The sequence below is a fragment of the Artemia franciscana genome, chromosome 4 (genome assembly GCF_032884065.1).
Source record: "Artemia franciscana chromosome 4, ASM3288406v1, whole genome shotgun sequence".
Taxonomy (NCBI): Eukaryota; Metazoa; Arthropoda; class Branchiopoda; order Anostraca; family Artemiidae; genus Artemia; species Artemia franciscana.
Genome location: NC_088866.1, coordinates 18749554 through 18766157, shown reverse-complemented (window position 1 = coordinate 18766157; position 16604 = coordinate 18749554). Strand labels below are relative to the sequence as shown.

The following is a 16604-nucleotide window of genomic DNA, read 5'->3' as shown; positions in this document are numbered from 1 at the left end:
TGCCAAGCGTTTTCTTATCAAAACTACCCTTCACTCTGGAGAAAATTCCCTAAGACTTGCGTAATGCGTGGTCTGATATACCGGATGGGAACCCTAGGGACTTAAGCAATGTAGAAGTATAAATAGTGGAAGAGCCAATCTGGATCTCGAAACCCAGTGACGGGCGACGACCTAAAATAAGATATTCATTTCTTAAAGAAGCAACTGATAAGGAATATCAAGTAAACCAGCATAAAGGCTGTCAACAGCGATTCTCTTTACTTGGTCTCGCTATTTTCTTGCCTTGTTCTTGTAAATAACGACGAAGGCCACACTGTTTTTCCATAATACAAACAATAAGAAATAAGATAATGAAAATTTTTCTAAATGAATATTTCGGTTTTATATCTAAGAGTTGTTATCCGCAAAGCACAGATAAATATAAAATGAGACTTACAATAAAATACTTGACTATTAAAACCAAGATTAAAACATTCCTAGAATCATCACTTCAAGGAAGTTCAACCAGGCCTGAAGAAAAACATGAAACAAGTCAAGTCATTCAGATGAAAACAAATCAAGAGAACGTGTTTAATGTGGTCCTTGCTATTTAGGCAGCTGACCTAAGAGGTCTTTTGATAAAGGCTCATTGGTGGCTTTGCAATGTAATTTGTTAAATCATCATGGTTGCAGTGGTAGCTGCAAGCTAGTTACGGATGAACCACGGCTCATAGTAACCAAAAAAAGCCTGAAACCCTTTAAAACAGTTTCGGATAAAAAAAAAAAAAAATGTTTACAATTGGAATCGCCTTGGCTGAAAACCTTATACGGGAAATGTTAAGTCCGTTGGCTTGAACATCAAAGAAGGTCCCTTTGTTTACGGGAATCACCATTAATGTTCTCTTTTTTTTTTTCGTCCTCTGATTGTATCCATTTGTACCTTTTGTTATAGCCTTAATTAATTTCAGTTATTCTGCCCTTTTGTCTAATAATACTATTTTATGTTCACGATTTTACCAAATTAAGCATAAATGTATGAAGTGTTATGGTCTAGCTTTCTGAAGTTAAGCTTTTCATAGCTTTCTGAATGCCGGTAAAGAAGCTCTTGTTCAAAAGTGGTTGATAAGATACGTTAGGTTAGGCTAAACTTGATACCTACATTTTCGGTTTGAAGTTCTTAGGAGCTAAGAGATATAGAAAATTGAAGTTCATATAAACGTCAGAGCAAAATATTTCGTGATTTTTATTTGAAAGTGATTATTTTTTAGCTATAAGTGCTAAAGCGCCATTGTAAAAAGTTAATCAGGCGTACTTTGTAATGCAAGATGTTGCATAACTATATGGAACTTAGTATTATTCAGAAGCAAAATCATAGACGCATAATCCTTCCTAAGACAGCATAATCTAAGACGGTGCAGGAAAACAATACAATATATCCAAACATAAAAGGAACAGTGAAGATAGCTAAAAAAAGGAAACAATAACGTTGGTTTGAATTTAAAAGTCACGGTTAACTTTTTAAGAATTCTGGCTATGTGGCACTTTTTTGGACAACTAGGATCCAAAAATGTGAGAATTATGTGTTCTCTTTTTAACTTGAACGTAAGAAGGGTGGACCACGTTCAGTACCCTGACTGAGAACTTCCAGGCTTAGACATTAGTTTTTAGCATTCAAGACTTTTTTTCGTTATATACTAAGAACCTTTCATGCTTCTCATTATTTCCATGTAACCTTTTTTTGAAGGTATAGTTGTACATTGACAGTCCTTATTGAAGTACTCGTGAAACATTTTTGGGACTACTTAATTTCCTCATGATGAGCTAACCTATTGGGTTAGACCTCTTTAATAGATTGCTAAAATTACTTTCGCTTTAAGTTGTTTGCCTTTTCTCCACGAAGCAATTTATGATGGCACCATTGTCTCCACAGAAAAACGATACAAAGAGAAATATAGCATTGGGCAAGATATTGAAGCTTGTGAAGTTTAGGACGAATGAGAAGGAATTTCAAGGCTGTTGAAAGAAGTCGCTGAGGCTCCATACAATGCTTTTGCCGAGCATTTTGCACAATCTTTGGCTTTTGGCTTTTAGCAGAATTGACGTAAAAAACTTGCTGTGGAATTGGTCATAAGAAGGATGTTATCGTTGTGGAAAAAAACGGTGTGTAAAGGCATTCGCGGGTAGTAATGGCAAGGAAAGAGTTTACAAGAATGCTGTCAAGAGTGAGGATATACAGCTTGCTTCTTTTTTCATGGAACATAATATTGCCTTTTTCCACTAGGACCTAGTCAAATACTGACAGTAATAGCATAAGATTGGAAAGTAGTATAAGAAATAGAGCCTCTTAGAACAAGCTGAATTACATTACACAGAAAATTCTATACAAGGATGACAATTTTCGGATAGTTGTAAGGTTTTATTACACATTCTTTAGTTTACTACTAGATGGGTTTACTGTCAACACCCTGGATGAATACTTCTGTGTTTACGTAAATTACCCTTAGAAGGATGATGGGAAAATGAGGACGGATTTATTCAGGATGATCAAACTTGAATCTACCAATCTTTCTGGTAATTGTGTTTTTCTACAATTAAGAGAGTTTTTCGTTGGTGAAAATCTATCTTTGATCCAGGTGGATGGTCTGGCCTTTGTCTGGGATGATTGTGGCCAGCAAATACGTTTTTCAAAGCCCATGGAATAAAACAATCCTGAAATGACTGCTTAAACTCGCAGATGGGAGGTTACTTGCTGTTCACCAAACTTCAATGCCTTAATGCTGCTCACCAGAAGACCACCTTCAATGCCTTGTTTCAATCTGTAAATATTTACATTGGAGCTTTGCAGCCTGAGTGTGAAAAGCTAATCAAGACCGTAGTTACTTTATCCAAGAACGAGTCCTTATAAAAAACAGTCTGTCCAATCCAAATCATTTCGGATCATTAGAAGACGATTTTCGGGAGATTAATTAAAAGAGAAGTTTTTCACCAAAGAAATTTTTCAAAGAAAAGTAAAAAAAATTATTAAATCAATGACGAGAAGAAATAAAGTCAAATAAGAATTCAAGCGTAAAAAAACATAAATCACTATCAATAAATAAATGAAGTCCAAAAACCAAAAGAAATTTCAATAAGTAATCAAGTCAAACTTAAACGAACATAAATTGCCATAAACGCGAGAGAATGACAAAATCCCCCTATGCAAGTAGAATTCGACAATATGCCACTGATCAACTTGTCCCTTAAATCTGGGAAAGTGTATATGCCTACCATAAATCTAGCCAAAAAAAACATAATTTTGAGGGTTGAATCCCTGGTTAAATTCAAGTACTTTTGTATTAATTCGATAGGTGAATATGAACACGCCTTTCGATGTGCCTTTCAGCGCTCTTTTCAAATATAATAATCGCTATGGTTGCAGACTTGGTTTCGAACCCTTCCCTTGATTCACTCCCTCGTAAAGAGTCACTTTTTGCACCTCATCAACAAGTTCTGTCTCAATAATACCTTTAATGCCTCATATACAAGTGGTTCCGTCACTATTCTTACTTATATATTATTGTTGTATATTAATTACTATATCATTAAATTATTGTTATATTATTATTATTATATATTATTTCTTATTTTTAGGCTTCAGAAGTTCAAATTGGCCAGTGTCAATTCGGTTATTACACCTGAAAACGCAAGTATTGAAACAATGGGAACGAATGAGGTAAGTTTTTGTTTTCTGTTTCTTCTTCTAAATACTTGCAGTTCCTTTTTATTTGGGCAACACTATTGCTTCGATTAGATATGATTTTATGTCATATTAATCTAACCACCTTTCCCACTTTTATGTGTCGGAATGGCTTGCGCGTTGGTATATTAAAACTAACGATACCTGCTTCAAAATAAGAGGGCTCCTCAGCGAGCCCTCTCAAAGAAGAAAAACAGTTCATGTGTTGGTATATTAAAACCAACAATACCTACATCAAATTAAGAGGACTGCTTCTGGGGGTTGTAATAACCCCAAAGGCCTTGTTATGTGATCTTTGGACTGTTTTTGAACAAGTAGCTATCTCAAAATTTTGAAAAGAGTACTAGAACTTCTTATTTCCAATCCAATGAGCCCACTTCCATGTTTGTTCGACCACCCTTTCCATAAATACCTTATATGCCCCGGGGTGTAAATTACAACCTTACCCTGAGAGCTCTGTAGGGGTTGTTATCGTCAAAGATATGATTACTGGACCTTTCAACTACCCTGAACAAAATAGCTATCTCAAAATATGATCGGATGTGTTTGGAGAAATGATGTGCTTGGGGGGGGGGGCTACCCTCCAACCACTTTTGACTTTTTAAAAGGGCACTAGAACTTCGGATTTTCAATCGAATGAGTCCATTTCGAAGTTTCTACGACAACTCTTTCTATACAAATTGCCCTGGTGTAAAATGAACCAAAAAAAACATCTCTTTTCTTGTGCAGCGCTATTGGGCTGCCTGTGATAAGCTTATAATATATTGTGTTTCTCCTTCATGGGCGTAAGAATTCATGGCCATTCTTGAATCGTTATTTCACATTATTTTCCGTGTTAAAGATCTTGACAAAGTATTTTTATAAATAGATTTTTGGTGTTCTATTTATGGGTATCTTTAATTAGTATTCTTAAGCTTTTTTTTATCATTTTATTTGTTTTTTATGGCACTTGGTATTCACCAAGTGACATATAGCAATCGCAAATTCTGTCGGTCTGTCGATCTGTCTGTCGGTCCCGGTTTTGCTGTTTAGGCACTTCCAGATAAGCTAGGACGATGAGATTTGACAGGCGTATCAGTTAACTTACGAACGGGTGATCGGATCTCAATGAAATTTGATATTTAGAAGGATATCGTGTTTCAGAGCTCTTGTTTTAACTCCCGATCGGATCCGGTGACATTGGGGGGGATCTGGAGGGGAAACCTAAAATTTTGGGATACGCTTAGAGTGGAGGGATCTGGATGAAATTTGGTAGGGAAAATAAGCACAAGTCCTAGATACGTGATTGACATAACCGGAGCGGATCCACTCTCTTTGTGTGAGTTAGGAGGACGGTTAATTCTGAAAAATTAGAAAAAATGAGGTATGTTTAACTTACGAAAGAGTTATCGGATCTTGATGAAATTTCATATTTAGAAGGACCTCGTTGCTCAGATCTCTTATTTTAAATCCCGACCAGATCCAGTGTCATTGGGCGGAGTTGGGGGGGAATCTTAGAAAAGGCTTAGAGTGGAGAGATCAGGATGAAACTTGATGGGAAGAATAAGCATAAGTCCAAGGTTTGTGATTTGACATAACTGGACTGGGTGCTCTCTTTGGGGGAGTTGGGGGAGGGTAATTTGGAAAAATTAGAAAAAATGAGGTATTTGTAACTTACGTGCGGATGACCAGATCTTAGTGAAATTTGGTATTTAGAAGGATTTTGTGCTTAAGAGCTCCTATTTTAAATTCTGACTAGATCTGGTGACATTGGGGGGAGTTGAAGGGGAAAAGCGGAAATCTTGAAAAACGTGAAAATTGCGGCATCTTTATCTTACGAGTGGGTGATCGGATCTTAATAAAACTTGATATATAGAAAGATCCTATGTCTCAGATGTTGTATTTTCAATTAGAATGGGATCCAGGGATATAGGGGGCTGGAGGGGAAAAACAGAAATCTTGGAAACCGGAAATCTAGGAAAAGGCTTAGAGTGGAGAGATCGGGATGAAACTTGATTAGAAGAATAAGCACATGTTCTAGATACGTATATTGACATAAATGAACGGGTCCAGTCTCTTTGGGGGAGTTGGGGGGTGTTAATTTGGAAAAAATAGAAAAATTGGGATATTTTAACTTAAGAACGGGTGACCGGATATTAATGAAATCTTATATTTAGACGGAACTCATGTCTCAGACCTCTTATTTTGAATCCCGATCAGATCTGGTGAAACTCGGGGAAATTGGAGGGGGCAACCGAAAATCTTGGAAAACGCTTAGATTGGAGAGATCGGATGAAACGTAGTGGGTAGAATAGACAAATGTCGTAGGTACGTTATTGACATAACCGGACTGGATCCGCTCTCTTTGGGGGAGTTAGGGGGGTCCAGCGCTTTGGTGAGTTTGTTGCTTCTGGATGTGCTAGGACGATCAAAATTGGTAGGCGTGTCAGGGACCCGCAAAAATTGTCTTGATAAAGTTATTTTCCCCGATTCGACCATCTGGGGGGCTGAAGGTAGAGAGTAAATTAGGAAAAATGAGGTATTTTTAATTTACGAGTGGGTGATCGGATCTTAATGAATTTTGATATTTAGAAGGTTGTCGTGTCTCAGAGCTCTTTTTTTTAAAAATCCCGACCGGCATTAAGCCTCTGATTTTCCTTTTAAATCAATCTATCGATTCTTAGAATTTTGTTAAAGCTCATGCCAAATGAGCTCTTGGCTCTTCCGACCTCGTCATAAGTGCCGTATAAGCTCTTAGCTCTTGCTTGCAATTGGTATTAGTATTTTTAATTTGTTCATATTCTTTTTCTATTTTAAATATGACCGGGAAAAATTATCACTTTTGCAGAAAAAAGGAGAAAGACGTGTTTATAAATTATTTGAATGTCCTAGCAAGATCAGAATGAAAGATTTGAATAGATGAAAATTTGTTTTCATTGCTTTTTGCCACTGACAACATCCTCGACCATGATCATAATGTGAAGTTTTTTTTCTCGTAAATCAGCCAAATTACTAATTGCCGAGGGGTCGTTCTCTCTTGGGAATCATTTACACCTGGGTGCGCGTGCCAATTGTGGTGGAACCTTGCCAAGGGCTTTGGGAGTATTTCGAGCCGTTTTGGGACTGTGCCAAGCATGACCGGAGCTATGTGGCACACGTGGTGCTTAAAGATGTGGATTACACCAGGTGGCGGGAAGTCAGCATCCCATTGCTAATTGCTATCGTGTGATAAAATTAAACTAAAACTTACAAGATAGAAGATGACATTCCAATTCATACGCTATGGAATAGGGGAGCTTTAATGCGAAAATTTTTATTATTTTTTCCAAAAATGTATGCGGCAATCCTTATAATCCGTACTTTGACTCATTGCTATCTTACCATGAACACATGCTTCCCTTATGGCTTTACGAAATCTGACACCGTAAGTACTATTTTTTATGGTACTTGGTATTAACCAAGTGACATATAGCAATCACAAATTCTGTCGGTCTGTCGGTCCCGGTTTTGCTACTTTAGGCACTTCCAGGTAAGCTAGGACGATGAAATTTGGCAGGCGTATCAGAGACCAGACCAGACTAAATTAGAAATAGTTTTCCCGATTTGGCCATCTGGGGGGGGGGGAGTGGGGGGCCCGTTAATTCGAAAAAATAGAAAAAAATGAAGTATTTTTAACTTACGAACGGTTGATCAGATCTTAATGAAATTTGATGTTTGGAAGGATATCGTGTCTCAGAGCTCTTATTTTAAATCCCGACCGGATCTTGTGACATTGGGGGGGAGTTGGGAGGGGGAAACCTAAAATCTTGGAAAACACTTAGATTGGAGGGATTGGGATGAAACCTGGTGGAAAAATAAGCTCAAGTCCTAGATAGATGATTGACACAACCGGAACAGATCCGCCCTCTTTGGCGTAGTCGGGGGGGGGGGTTAATTCTGAAAAATTAGAAAAAATGAGGTATTTTTAACTTGCGAACGGGGGATCGGATCTCAATGAAATTTGATATTTAGAAGGATATCGTGTCTCAAAGCTCTTATTTTAAATCCCGGCCGGATCTGGCGACATTGGGGGGAGTTTGGGGTGGGGGAACCTAAAATCATGGAAAACGCTTAGATTGGAGGGATCCGGATGAAACTTGGTGGAAAAAATAAGCAGAAGTTTTAGATACGTGATTTAAATAATTGGAATGGATCCACTCTATTGGGGAGGGGTTAATTCTGAAAAATTAAAAAAAAATGACGTATTTTTAACTTCTGAAGGAGTGATCGGGTCTTCATGAAACTTCATATTTAGAAGGACCTCGTAACTCAGATCTCTTATTTTAAATCTCATCTGGATCCAGCGTCATTGGGGGAGGCAGTCGGGGGGGGGGGAATCTTAGAAAATACTTAAAGCGGAGAGATCAGGATGAAACTGGATGGGAAGAATAAAAACGTGTCTAAGATACGTGACTGACGTAACCGGACCGGATCTGCTCTCTTTGGTGGAGTTGGGGAGGGGGGGGGGGGGGTAATTAGGAAAAATGAGGTATTTGTAACTTACGAAAGGGTGACCAGATCTTAATGAAATTTGACATTTAGAAGGATCTTGTGCTTTAAAGCTCTAATTTTAAATTCCGACCAGATCCTGTGACATTGGGGGGAGTTGGAGGGGGAAACTGGAATTCTTGGAAAACGTGAAAATTGGGGTATTTTTATCTTACGAACAGGTGATCGGATCTTAATGAAATCTGATATTTAGAAGGAATCCATGTCTCAGAGCTCTTATTTCAAATCCCGACCGGATCTTTTGACATTGGGGGGATTTGGAGGGGGAAATCTTGGAAAACACTTGGAGTGGAGGAATCGGGATGAAGCTTGGTGGATAGAATAACTTACGAGTGGGTGATCGGATCTTAATGAATTTTAATATTTAGAAGGACATCGTGACTCAGAGCTCTTATTTTAAATCCTGACCGGCATTAAGCCTCTGACTTTCCTTTTAAATCAATCTATTGATTCTTCGAATTTTGTTAGAGCTCATACCATATGAACGCTTGGCTCTTAGCTCTTCTTGCCTCGTCACAACTGCCATATGAGCTCCTAGCTCTTCTTTATATTCACGAGCGGCAAAAAGTCATATTCAAGAATTGTATGTATTTGAACGTTTGTAGCAAAATTTGGACTTGAGGTTCCCAAGATAACGCTGGCTAACAAATTTAATTGTATTCTTGTTCCGAAATCTAGAATATGTGCTCCTAATGAAAAATTTTATCCTGACTTCGAATATACTTAATCAGAATCTTTCCGATTATCTACAGTCTTTGCATAATCTTGTTTTTATATTTTGCTTTTTTTGTGTTTATAAAAGTTTGGCGTTCTGAAGAGTTTTCTACCTCACTTTCGCAAGTTGAATTTAAAAATACAATCCGTTTTGCTATATTTCCCGTGGTTTTTATGTGCTGGTTTTTTAAATGTTTTTGCTGACAATTTTGAGTAATTGTCGATTATAGTTTCCAGGCTATTTGGCGATTGTTGACTAATTGCGTGTTTTAACCGAGGATAAATAAAAAAGGTGATACCGTGCAATTCTGCAAATGTTCCCAATTAAATATAATAAAATGGATTACCGTTTGGTATAGCAAATAAGTATTTAAATCAAAGCTTGGTTCCTAGCTGGAGAAAATGCAATTTTGATAAAACAGAAATTGTGAATTCTTTGTCGACAAAGTCTGTTTTTTATGCTAAAAATGGATTACCGTCAAAACCTGGTATAGCAAATAAGTATTTAAATTAAAGATTGGCTCCTAGCTGGAGAAAATGCAATTTTGATAAAACAGAAATTGTGAATTCTTTGTCGACAAAGTCTGTTTTTTATGCTATTAATGGATTAAGTCTGTTTTTTATGCTAAAAATGGATTACCGTCAAAACCTGGTATAGCAAATAAGTATTTAAATTAAAGATTGGTTCCTAGTGGGAGAAAATGCAATTTTGATAAAACAGAAATTGTGAATTCTTTGTCGACAAAGTCTGTTTTTTATGCTAAAATGGATTACCGTCAAAATCTGGTATAGCAAATAAGTATTTAAATTAAAGATTGGCTCCTAGCTGGAGAAAATGCAATTTTGATAAAACAGAAATTGTAAATTCTTTGTCGACAAAGTTTGTTTTTATTGTAAAAATGGATTACCGTCAAAACCTGGTATAGCAAATAAGTATTTAAATTAAAGATTGGTTCCTAGCTGGAGAAAATGCAATTTTGATAAAACAGAAATTGTGAATTCTTTGTCGACAAAGTCTGTTTTTTATGCTAGAAATGGATTACCGTCAAAACCTGGTATAGCAAATAAGTATTTAAATTGAAGCTTGGTTCCTAGTGGGAGAAAATGCAATTTTGATAAAACAGAAATTGTGAATTCTTTGTCGACAAAGTCTGTTTTTTATGCTAAAAATGGATTAAGTCTGTTTTTTATGCTAAAAATGGATTACCGTCAAAACCTGGTATAGCAAATAAGTATTTAAATTAAAGATTGGTTCCTAGTGGGAGAAAATGCAATTTTGATAAAACAGAAATTGTGAATTCTTTGTCGACAAAGTCTGTTTTTATGCTAAAAATGGATTACCGTCAAAACCTGGTATAGCAAATAAGTATTTAAATTAAAGATTGGCTCCTAGCTGGAGAAAATGCAATTTTGATAAAACAGAAATTGTAAATTCTTTGTCGACAAAGTTTGTTTTTATTGTAAAAATGGATTACCGTCAAAACCTGGTATAGCAAATAAGTATTTAAATTAAAGATTGGTTCCTAGCTGGAGAAAATGCAATTTTGATAAAACAGAAATTGTGAATTCTTTGTCGACAAAGTCTGTTTTTTATGCTAGAAATGGATTACCGTCAAAACCTGGTATAGCAAATAAGTATTTAAATTGAAGCTTGGTTCCTAGTGGGAGAAAATGCAATTTTGATAAAACAGAAATTGTGAATTCTTTGTCGACAAAGTCTGTTTTTTATGCTAAAAATGGATTAAGTCTGTTTTTTATGCTAAAAATGGATTACCGTCAAAACCTGGTATAGCAAATAAGTATTTAAATTAAAGATTGGTTCCTAGTGGGAGAAAATGCAATTTTGATAAAACAGAAATTGTGAATTCTTTGTCGACAAAGTCTGTTTTTTATGCTAAAAATGGATTACCGTCAAAACCTGGTATAGCAAATAAGTATTTAAATTAAAGATTGGCTCCTAGCTGGAGAAAATGCAATTTTGATAAAACAGAAATTGTAAATTCTTTGTCGACAAAGTTTGTTTTTATTGTAAAAATGGATTACCGTCAAAACCTGGTATAGCAAATAAGTATTTAAATTAAAGATTGGTTCCTAGCTGGAGAAAATGCAATTTTGATAAAACAGAAATTGTGAATTCTTTGTCGACAAAGTCTGTTTTTTATGCTAAAAATGGATTACCGTCAAAACCTGGTATAGCAAATAAGTATTTAAATTAAAGATTGGCTCCTAGCTGGAGAAAATGCAATTTTGATAAAACAGAAATTGTAAATTCTTTGTCGACAAAGTTTGTTTTTATTGTAAAAATGGATTACCGTCAAAACCTGGTATAGCAAATAAGTATTTAAATTAAAGATTGGTTCCTAGCTGGAGAAAATGCAATTTTGATAAAACAGAAATTGTGAATTCTTTGTCGACAAAGTCTGTTTTTTATGCTAGAAATGGATTACCGTCAAAACCTGGTATAGCAAATAAGTATTTAAATTAAAGATTGGTTCCTAGTGGGAGAAAATGCAATTTTGATAAAACAGAAATTGTGAATTCTTTGTCGACAAAGTCTGTTTTTTATGCTAAAAATGGATTACCGTCAAAACCTGGTATAGCAAATAAGTATTTAAATTAAAGCTTGGTTCCTAGTGGGAGAAAATGCAATTTTGATAAAACAGAAATTGTGAATTCTTTGTCGACAAAGTCTGTTTTTTATGCTAAAAATGGATTAAGTCTGTTTTTTATGCTAAAAATGGATTACCGTCAAAACCTGGTATAGCAAATAAGTATTTAAATTAAAGATTGGTTCCTAGTGGGAGAAAATGCAATTTTGATAAAACAGAAATTGTGAATTCTTTGTCGACAAAGTCTGTTTTTTATGCTATTAATGGATTACCGTCAAAATCTGGTATAGCAAATAAGTATTTAAATTAAAGATTGGCTCCTAGCTGGAGAAAATGCAATTTTGATAAAACAGAAATTGTGAATTCTTTGTCGACAAAGTCTGTTTTTTATGCTAAAAATGGATTATCGTCAAAACCTGGTATAGCAAATAAGTATTTACATTAAAGATTGGCTCCTAGCTGGAGAAAATGCAATTTTGATTAAACAGAAATTGTGAATTCTTTGTCGACCAAGTCCGTTTTTTATGCTAAAAATGGATTACCGTCAAAACCTGGTATAGCAAATAAGTATTTAAATTAAAGATTGGTTCCTAGCTGGAGAAAATGCAATTTTTATAAAAACAGAAATTGTGAATTCTTTGTCGACAAAGTCTGTTTTTAATGCTAAAAATGGATTACCGTCAAAACCTGGTATAGCAAATAAGTATTTACATTAAAGATTGGCTCCTAGCTGGAGAAAATGCAATTTTGATTAAACAGAAATTGTGAATTCTTTGTCGACCAAGTCCGTTTTTTATGCTAAAAATGGATTACCGTCAAAACCTGGTATAGCAAATAAGTATTTAAATTAAAGATTGGTTCCTAGCTGGAGAAAATGCAATTTTTATAAAAACAGAAATTGTGAATTCTTTGTCGACAAAGTCTGTTGTTTATGCTAAAAATGGATTACCGTCAAAACCTGGTATAGCAAATAAGTATTTAAATTAAAGATTGGTTCCTAGTGGGAGAAAATGCAATTTTGATAAAACAGAAATTGTGAATTCTTTGTCGACAAAGTCTGTTTTTTATGCTAAAAATGGATTACCGTCAAAACCTGGTATAGCAAATAAGTATTTAAATTAAAGATTGGTTCCTAGTGGGAGAAAATGCAATTTTGATAAAACAGAAATTGTGAATTCTTTGTCGACAAAGTCTGTTTTTTATGCTAAAAATGGATTACCGTCAAAACCTGGTATAGCAAATAAGTATTTAAATTAAAGCTTGGTTCCTAGCTGGAGAAAACGCAATTTTGATAAAACAGAAATTGTGATTTCTTTGTCGACAAAGTCTGTTTTTTTATGCTACTCTGAGAGGAGATAAAAAGTTTTTATAGTACTGTAGCACACATATCACACATGTCCAGAGCTGTTCCTAGGGGGGGGGGGGGAGGGTAACCGGGTCAGCTGTCCTGGGTGACGCAGCTTGGGCGAAGGGGCGTCGCGGCTGGGGTATCACCTGACATCGATTTATTTTTCCACTTTGATTTGTTTTTTGTTTTTTCCTTATATTTGAGTCGGGACACGTCTATGCACATAGAAGGTACATCACATCATAGATCACATCCTCGCATTTGTATGTGCTAGACTTTATTTAGTGAATTAAACAAAAAAAAAACATTGTTTTTAAATGAAAGTAAGGAGTGACATTAAAACTTAAAACGAACAGAATTTACTCCGTATATGAAAGGGGCTTTTCCTCCTCAACTTCCCGCTGTTCACGCTAAAGTTTGACTCTTTCTCTTAACTCTACCTTTTAAAACAGTAAAAGCTTTAGTGTAAAGAGCGGGGAATTGAGGAGGAAAAGCCCCTTTCATATACGGAGTAATTTCTGTTCGTTTTAAGTTTTAATGTCGCTCTTTACTTTCATTTAAAAAACTTGTTTGTTTTTTTGTTTAATTTCTGGACGTTTTTGAATTAATGCATTTTTTGATCTTGGCTCTCCGCGCATAAATAATTAAAACGAAATTTGTATATTAACTTTTTCATAGTTAAATGGCTTTTTCATAGTTTTAACGGGAAGATTTTTGAGAAAAAAGTAGCGAGAGAGGAGGCCTAGTTGCCCTCCAATTTTTTGATTACTTAAAAAGGCAACTATAACTTAATTTTTTACGAACGTTTTCATGAGTAAAAAACTTACGTAACTTACGAATTAACTTACGTAGCTAACTTCTATATTTTGTTTTCATTGCGTATATGAGGGGGCTCACCCCTCATCGATACCTCGCTGTTAACACTAAAGCTTAAATTTTGTCCCAATTCCTTAAGAATGACCCCTGAATCACAAAGGCCGTAGAATAAATAGTTGAAATTACTAAAAATACTTTAGCGTAAAGAGCGAGGTATTACGAGGAGGTAAACCCCTTTTATGCGTAATAATTTCTATTCGTCTTAAGTTTTAATGCTGCTCCTCACTTTCAGTAGAAAAAAAACTTTTCATATTTATTTTTGCATTGTTTTTTTTTTAAATAATGCTTGAAAATCCTGCGCCCCCTCCATTGAAAATCTTCCCCCGTGGAAAGATCCTCCAACATAACCCCCTCCCCTCAACTCTCTCCCCAAACCAAAAAAATCCATCTGAAAACGTCTGTACACATACCAGTTACCATTACTATATGTAAACACAGGTCAAAGTTTATAACTTGCAGTCCCTCCCACGGGGACTGTGGGGGAGTAAGTCGTCCCCAAAGACATAGTTATTAGGTTTTTCGACTATGGTGAATAAAATAGTTTCTCAGAATTTTGATCCGGTGATTTTGGGGGAAAATGAGTGCGGGAGGAGGCCTAGGTGCCCTCCAATTTTTTTGGTCACTTAAAAAGGGCACTAGAACTTTTAATGTCCGTTAGAATGAGCCCTTTCGTGACATTCTAGGACCACTGAGTCGATACGATCACCCCTGGGGAAAAAAACAAAACAAACAAAAAAACAAAAAAAAAAAGAAAATCCGTGATTTGTCTTCTGGCAAAAAATGCGAAATTCCACATTGTTGTAGATAGGGGCTTGAAACTTCTACAACAAGGTTCTCTGATACGCTGAATCTGATGGTGTGATTTTCGTCAAGATCGTATGACTTTTAGGGGGTATTCCCCCTATTTTCTAAAATGAGGCAAATTTTCTCAGGCTCGTAGCTTTTGACGGGTAAGACTAATCTTGATTAAACATACATATTTAAAATCAGCATTAAAATGCGATTCTTTTGATGTAACTATTGGCAACAAAATTCCATTCTACAGTTCGTTACCACGAACTGTTTGATAAACTGGGAGACGTTGTGCAAGTGACTTAACAGACTTAGTTCAGTTTAATAAGTTATCATGTCATTTTTCAATTTTGAGTGAAGTTGTGAAACTTGTTCTATACTAAGTTAAATTGTAATTGCCAAAGACATCATCCATATCCATTGAAGAAGTATTTCCGGGCTTCACTTAGAAATTTCTCTATCCAGGGAGGGTCACTAGACTGGATACCAAATCTAGGGAGTAATAAGTAGACATAGGCCGGCGTAATTTTTGATTGTTGGAAGCCTAAAATGATTTTGACTTGTATAAAAATGCACAACAAATATTCCCTGGTCCCCATAGCTTCGAACAACAGTTATTGGTCAGAGATCTTCTAAATAATTTATAGAGTATATACAATTACTTCTTCAGCTCTTCTTTAGCTTTGGTTAATCTCCTCCCTAGCTTTCGGCTTATTATCTCACGGAATAAGATGAGCTATAAGAAATTATAGGAAAAGTCATATAAATCTTAAGTTTGGGGTGGTTTTATTTCTTAAGCTGACGCTTGCTAAAGTCTCCAATAATTAGACTATAACAAATACGACAAATGTGTCTTAGTTTTGGAAATATTGTCAAGGACAAAAATAAAGATTCTTCAACCTCTCTTAGTGCAAGTCTATCCAGTGAAGAAATTGCATGGACAATTACATAACTGTGCCGAGTTTGATTTCTTCCTGTATGCATCCCATTAGGTTTCTAGATAGGTGTCTGAAATGCCACAAATTCCAACTACGGTTGTCCAAAAATCATATGGCAAAAAAGTGAATGTTAGAAAACAGCTGATTGTAATTTTTAAATCGAAAGAAGCTGCATAAGGGAGGTTTATTAAAACCGTGAAACTTCAGTCCAAGACACCCAAATTTCGCTGACTATTTTTATTATTGTGAAAACATTATGGCTGAAGGAAATACTCTGATTTTATTTTTGTATTCATCAGTTTGTTCCTCAGTGCTATCTATTTTTCTTTTCTCCTTGTTCATACAATGGTACAACTAATGTTAACATAATTTTAGATATTGGATCTATTTACATATGGAAATGAATGGAACACTTCCAAAGCAGGAGGCAGCTCGAAAACTGGTGGTCTCCGTGCTACCCTAGAATCCCTCCCCGAACTTTGGTCTGAAGAGCAATACGAAACGGAATATAATCTGGATAATTTCATCAAAAACATCAAGCGATAATTTTATATTTTTGTTTCTTATAGTGGGTCTGACTTTCAGCGTAATAGCATGAACTTAGTTAGTTTATAGCGTTTTTAATTCAATGAGGAATAAAATTTTCTTTGCAATTTGTTTCCGTCTCTCATATGTACATATAGTAACATATATGTAACAGTATATGTTAATGTTAATATAATATTTAATATTGTAATATTTAATATTATAATATTTAATAAATTTAATATTTAATATTTTTATAATATATGTTAATATAGTAAAATATGTAACAGAGGTTACATATAGAGAGAATGTTACAAGGGAATCGCCCAGGGGAATTTTCAGCGAGAGTCAAATTATCTGGCAGTATTTTTCTGTAAAAAAGGGTGGGTGATGTCCACAAGGGTGCTGCAGGATGACAGCACCCATAGTTTCTGTCGTTTATTTTATTGCATTATTTAACCAATATGATTTGAATCACGATACATTGTTGTATTATTAAGGAGGGGTGGTAAAATACTTAAAGAAGTACGATGTTAAACACTCGCAAGAAAAAATGCTTC

General features: G+C 35.3%; 1 protein-coding gene across 1 annotated transcript in view; it reads left to right on the top strand.

The window, feature by feature from the left end:
* Positions 1 to 16176, top strand: part of LOC136026099 (TATA-binding protein-associated factor 172-like) — a 246494-nt gene extending 230318 nt beyond the window's left edge. The window contains exon 31 of the mRNA XM_065702380.1: positions 15895 to 16176. Within this exon, the coding sequence (XP_065558452.1) occupies positions 15895 to 16065 (171 nt within the window). The 3' untranslated portion in view covers positions 16066 to 16176. The remainder of the gene's footprint in view (positions 1 to 15894) is intronic.
* Positions 16177 to 16604: the final 428 nt, after the last annotated feature.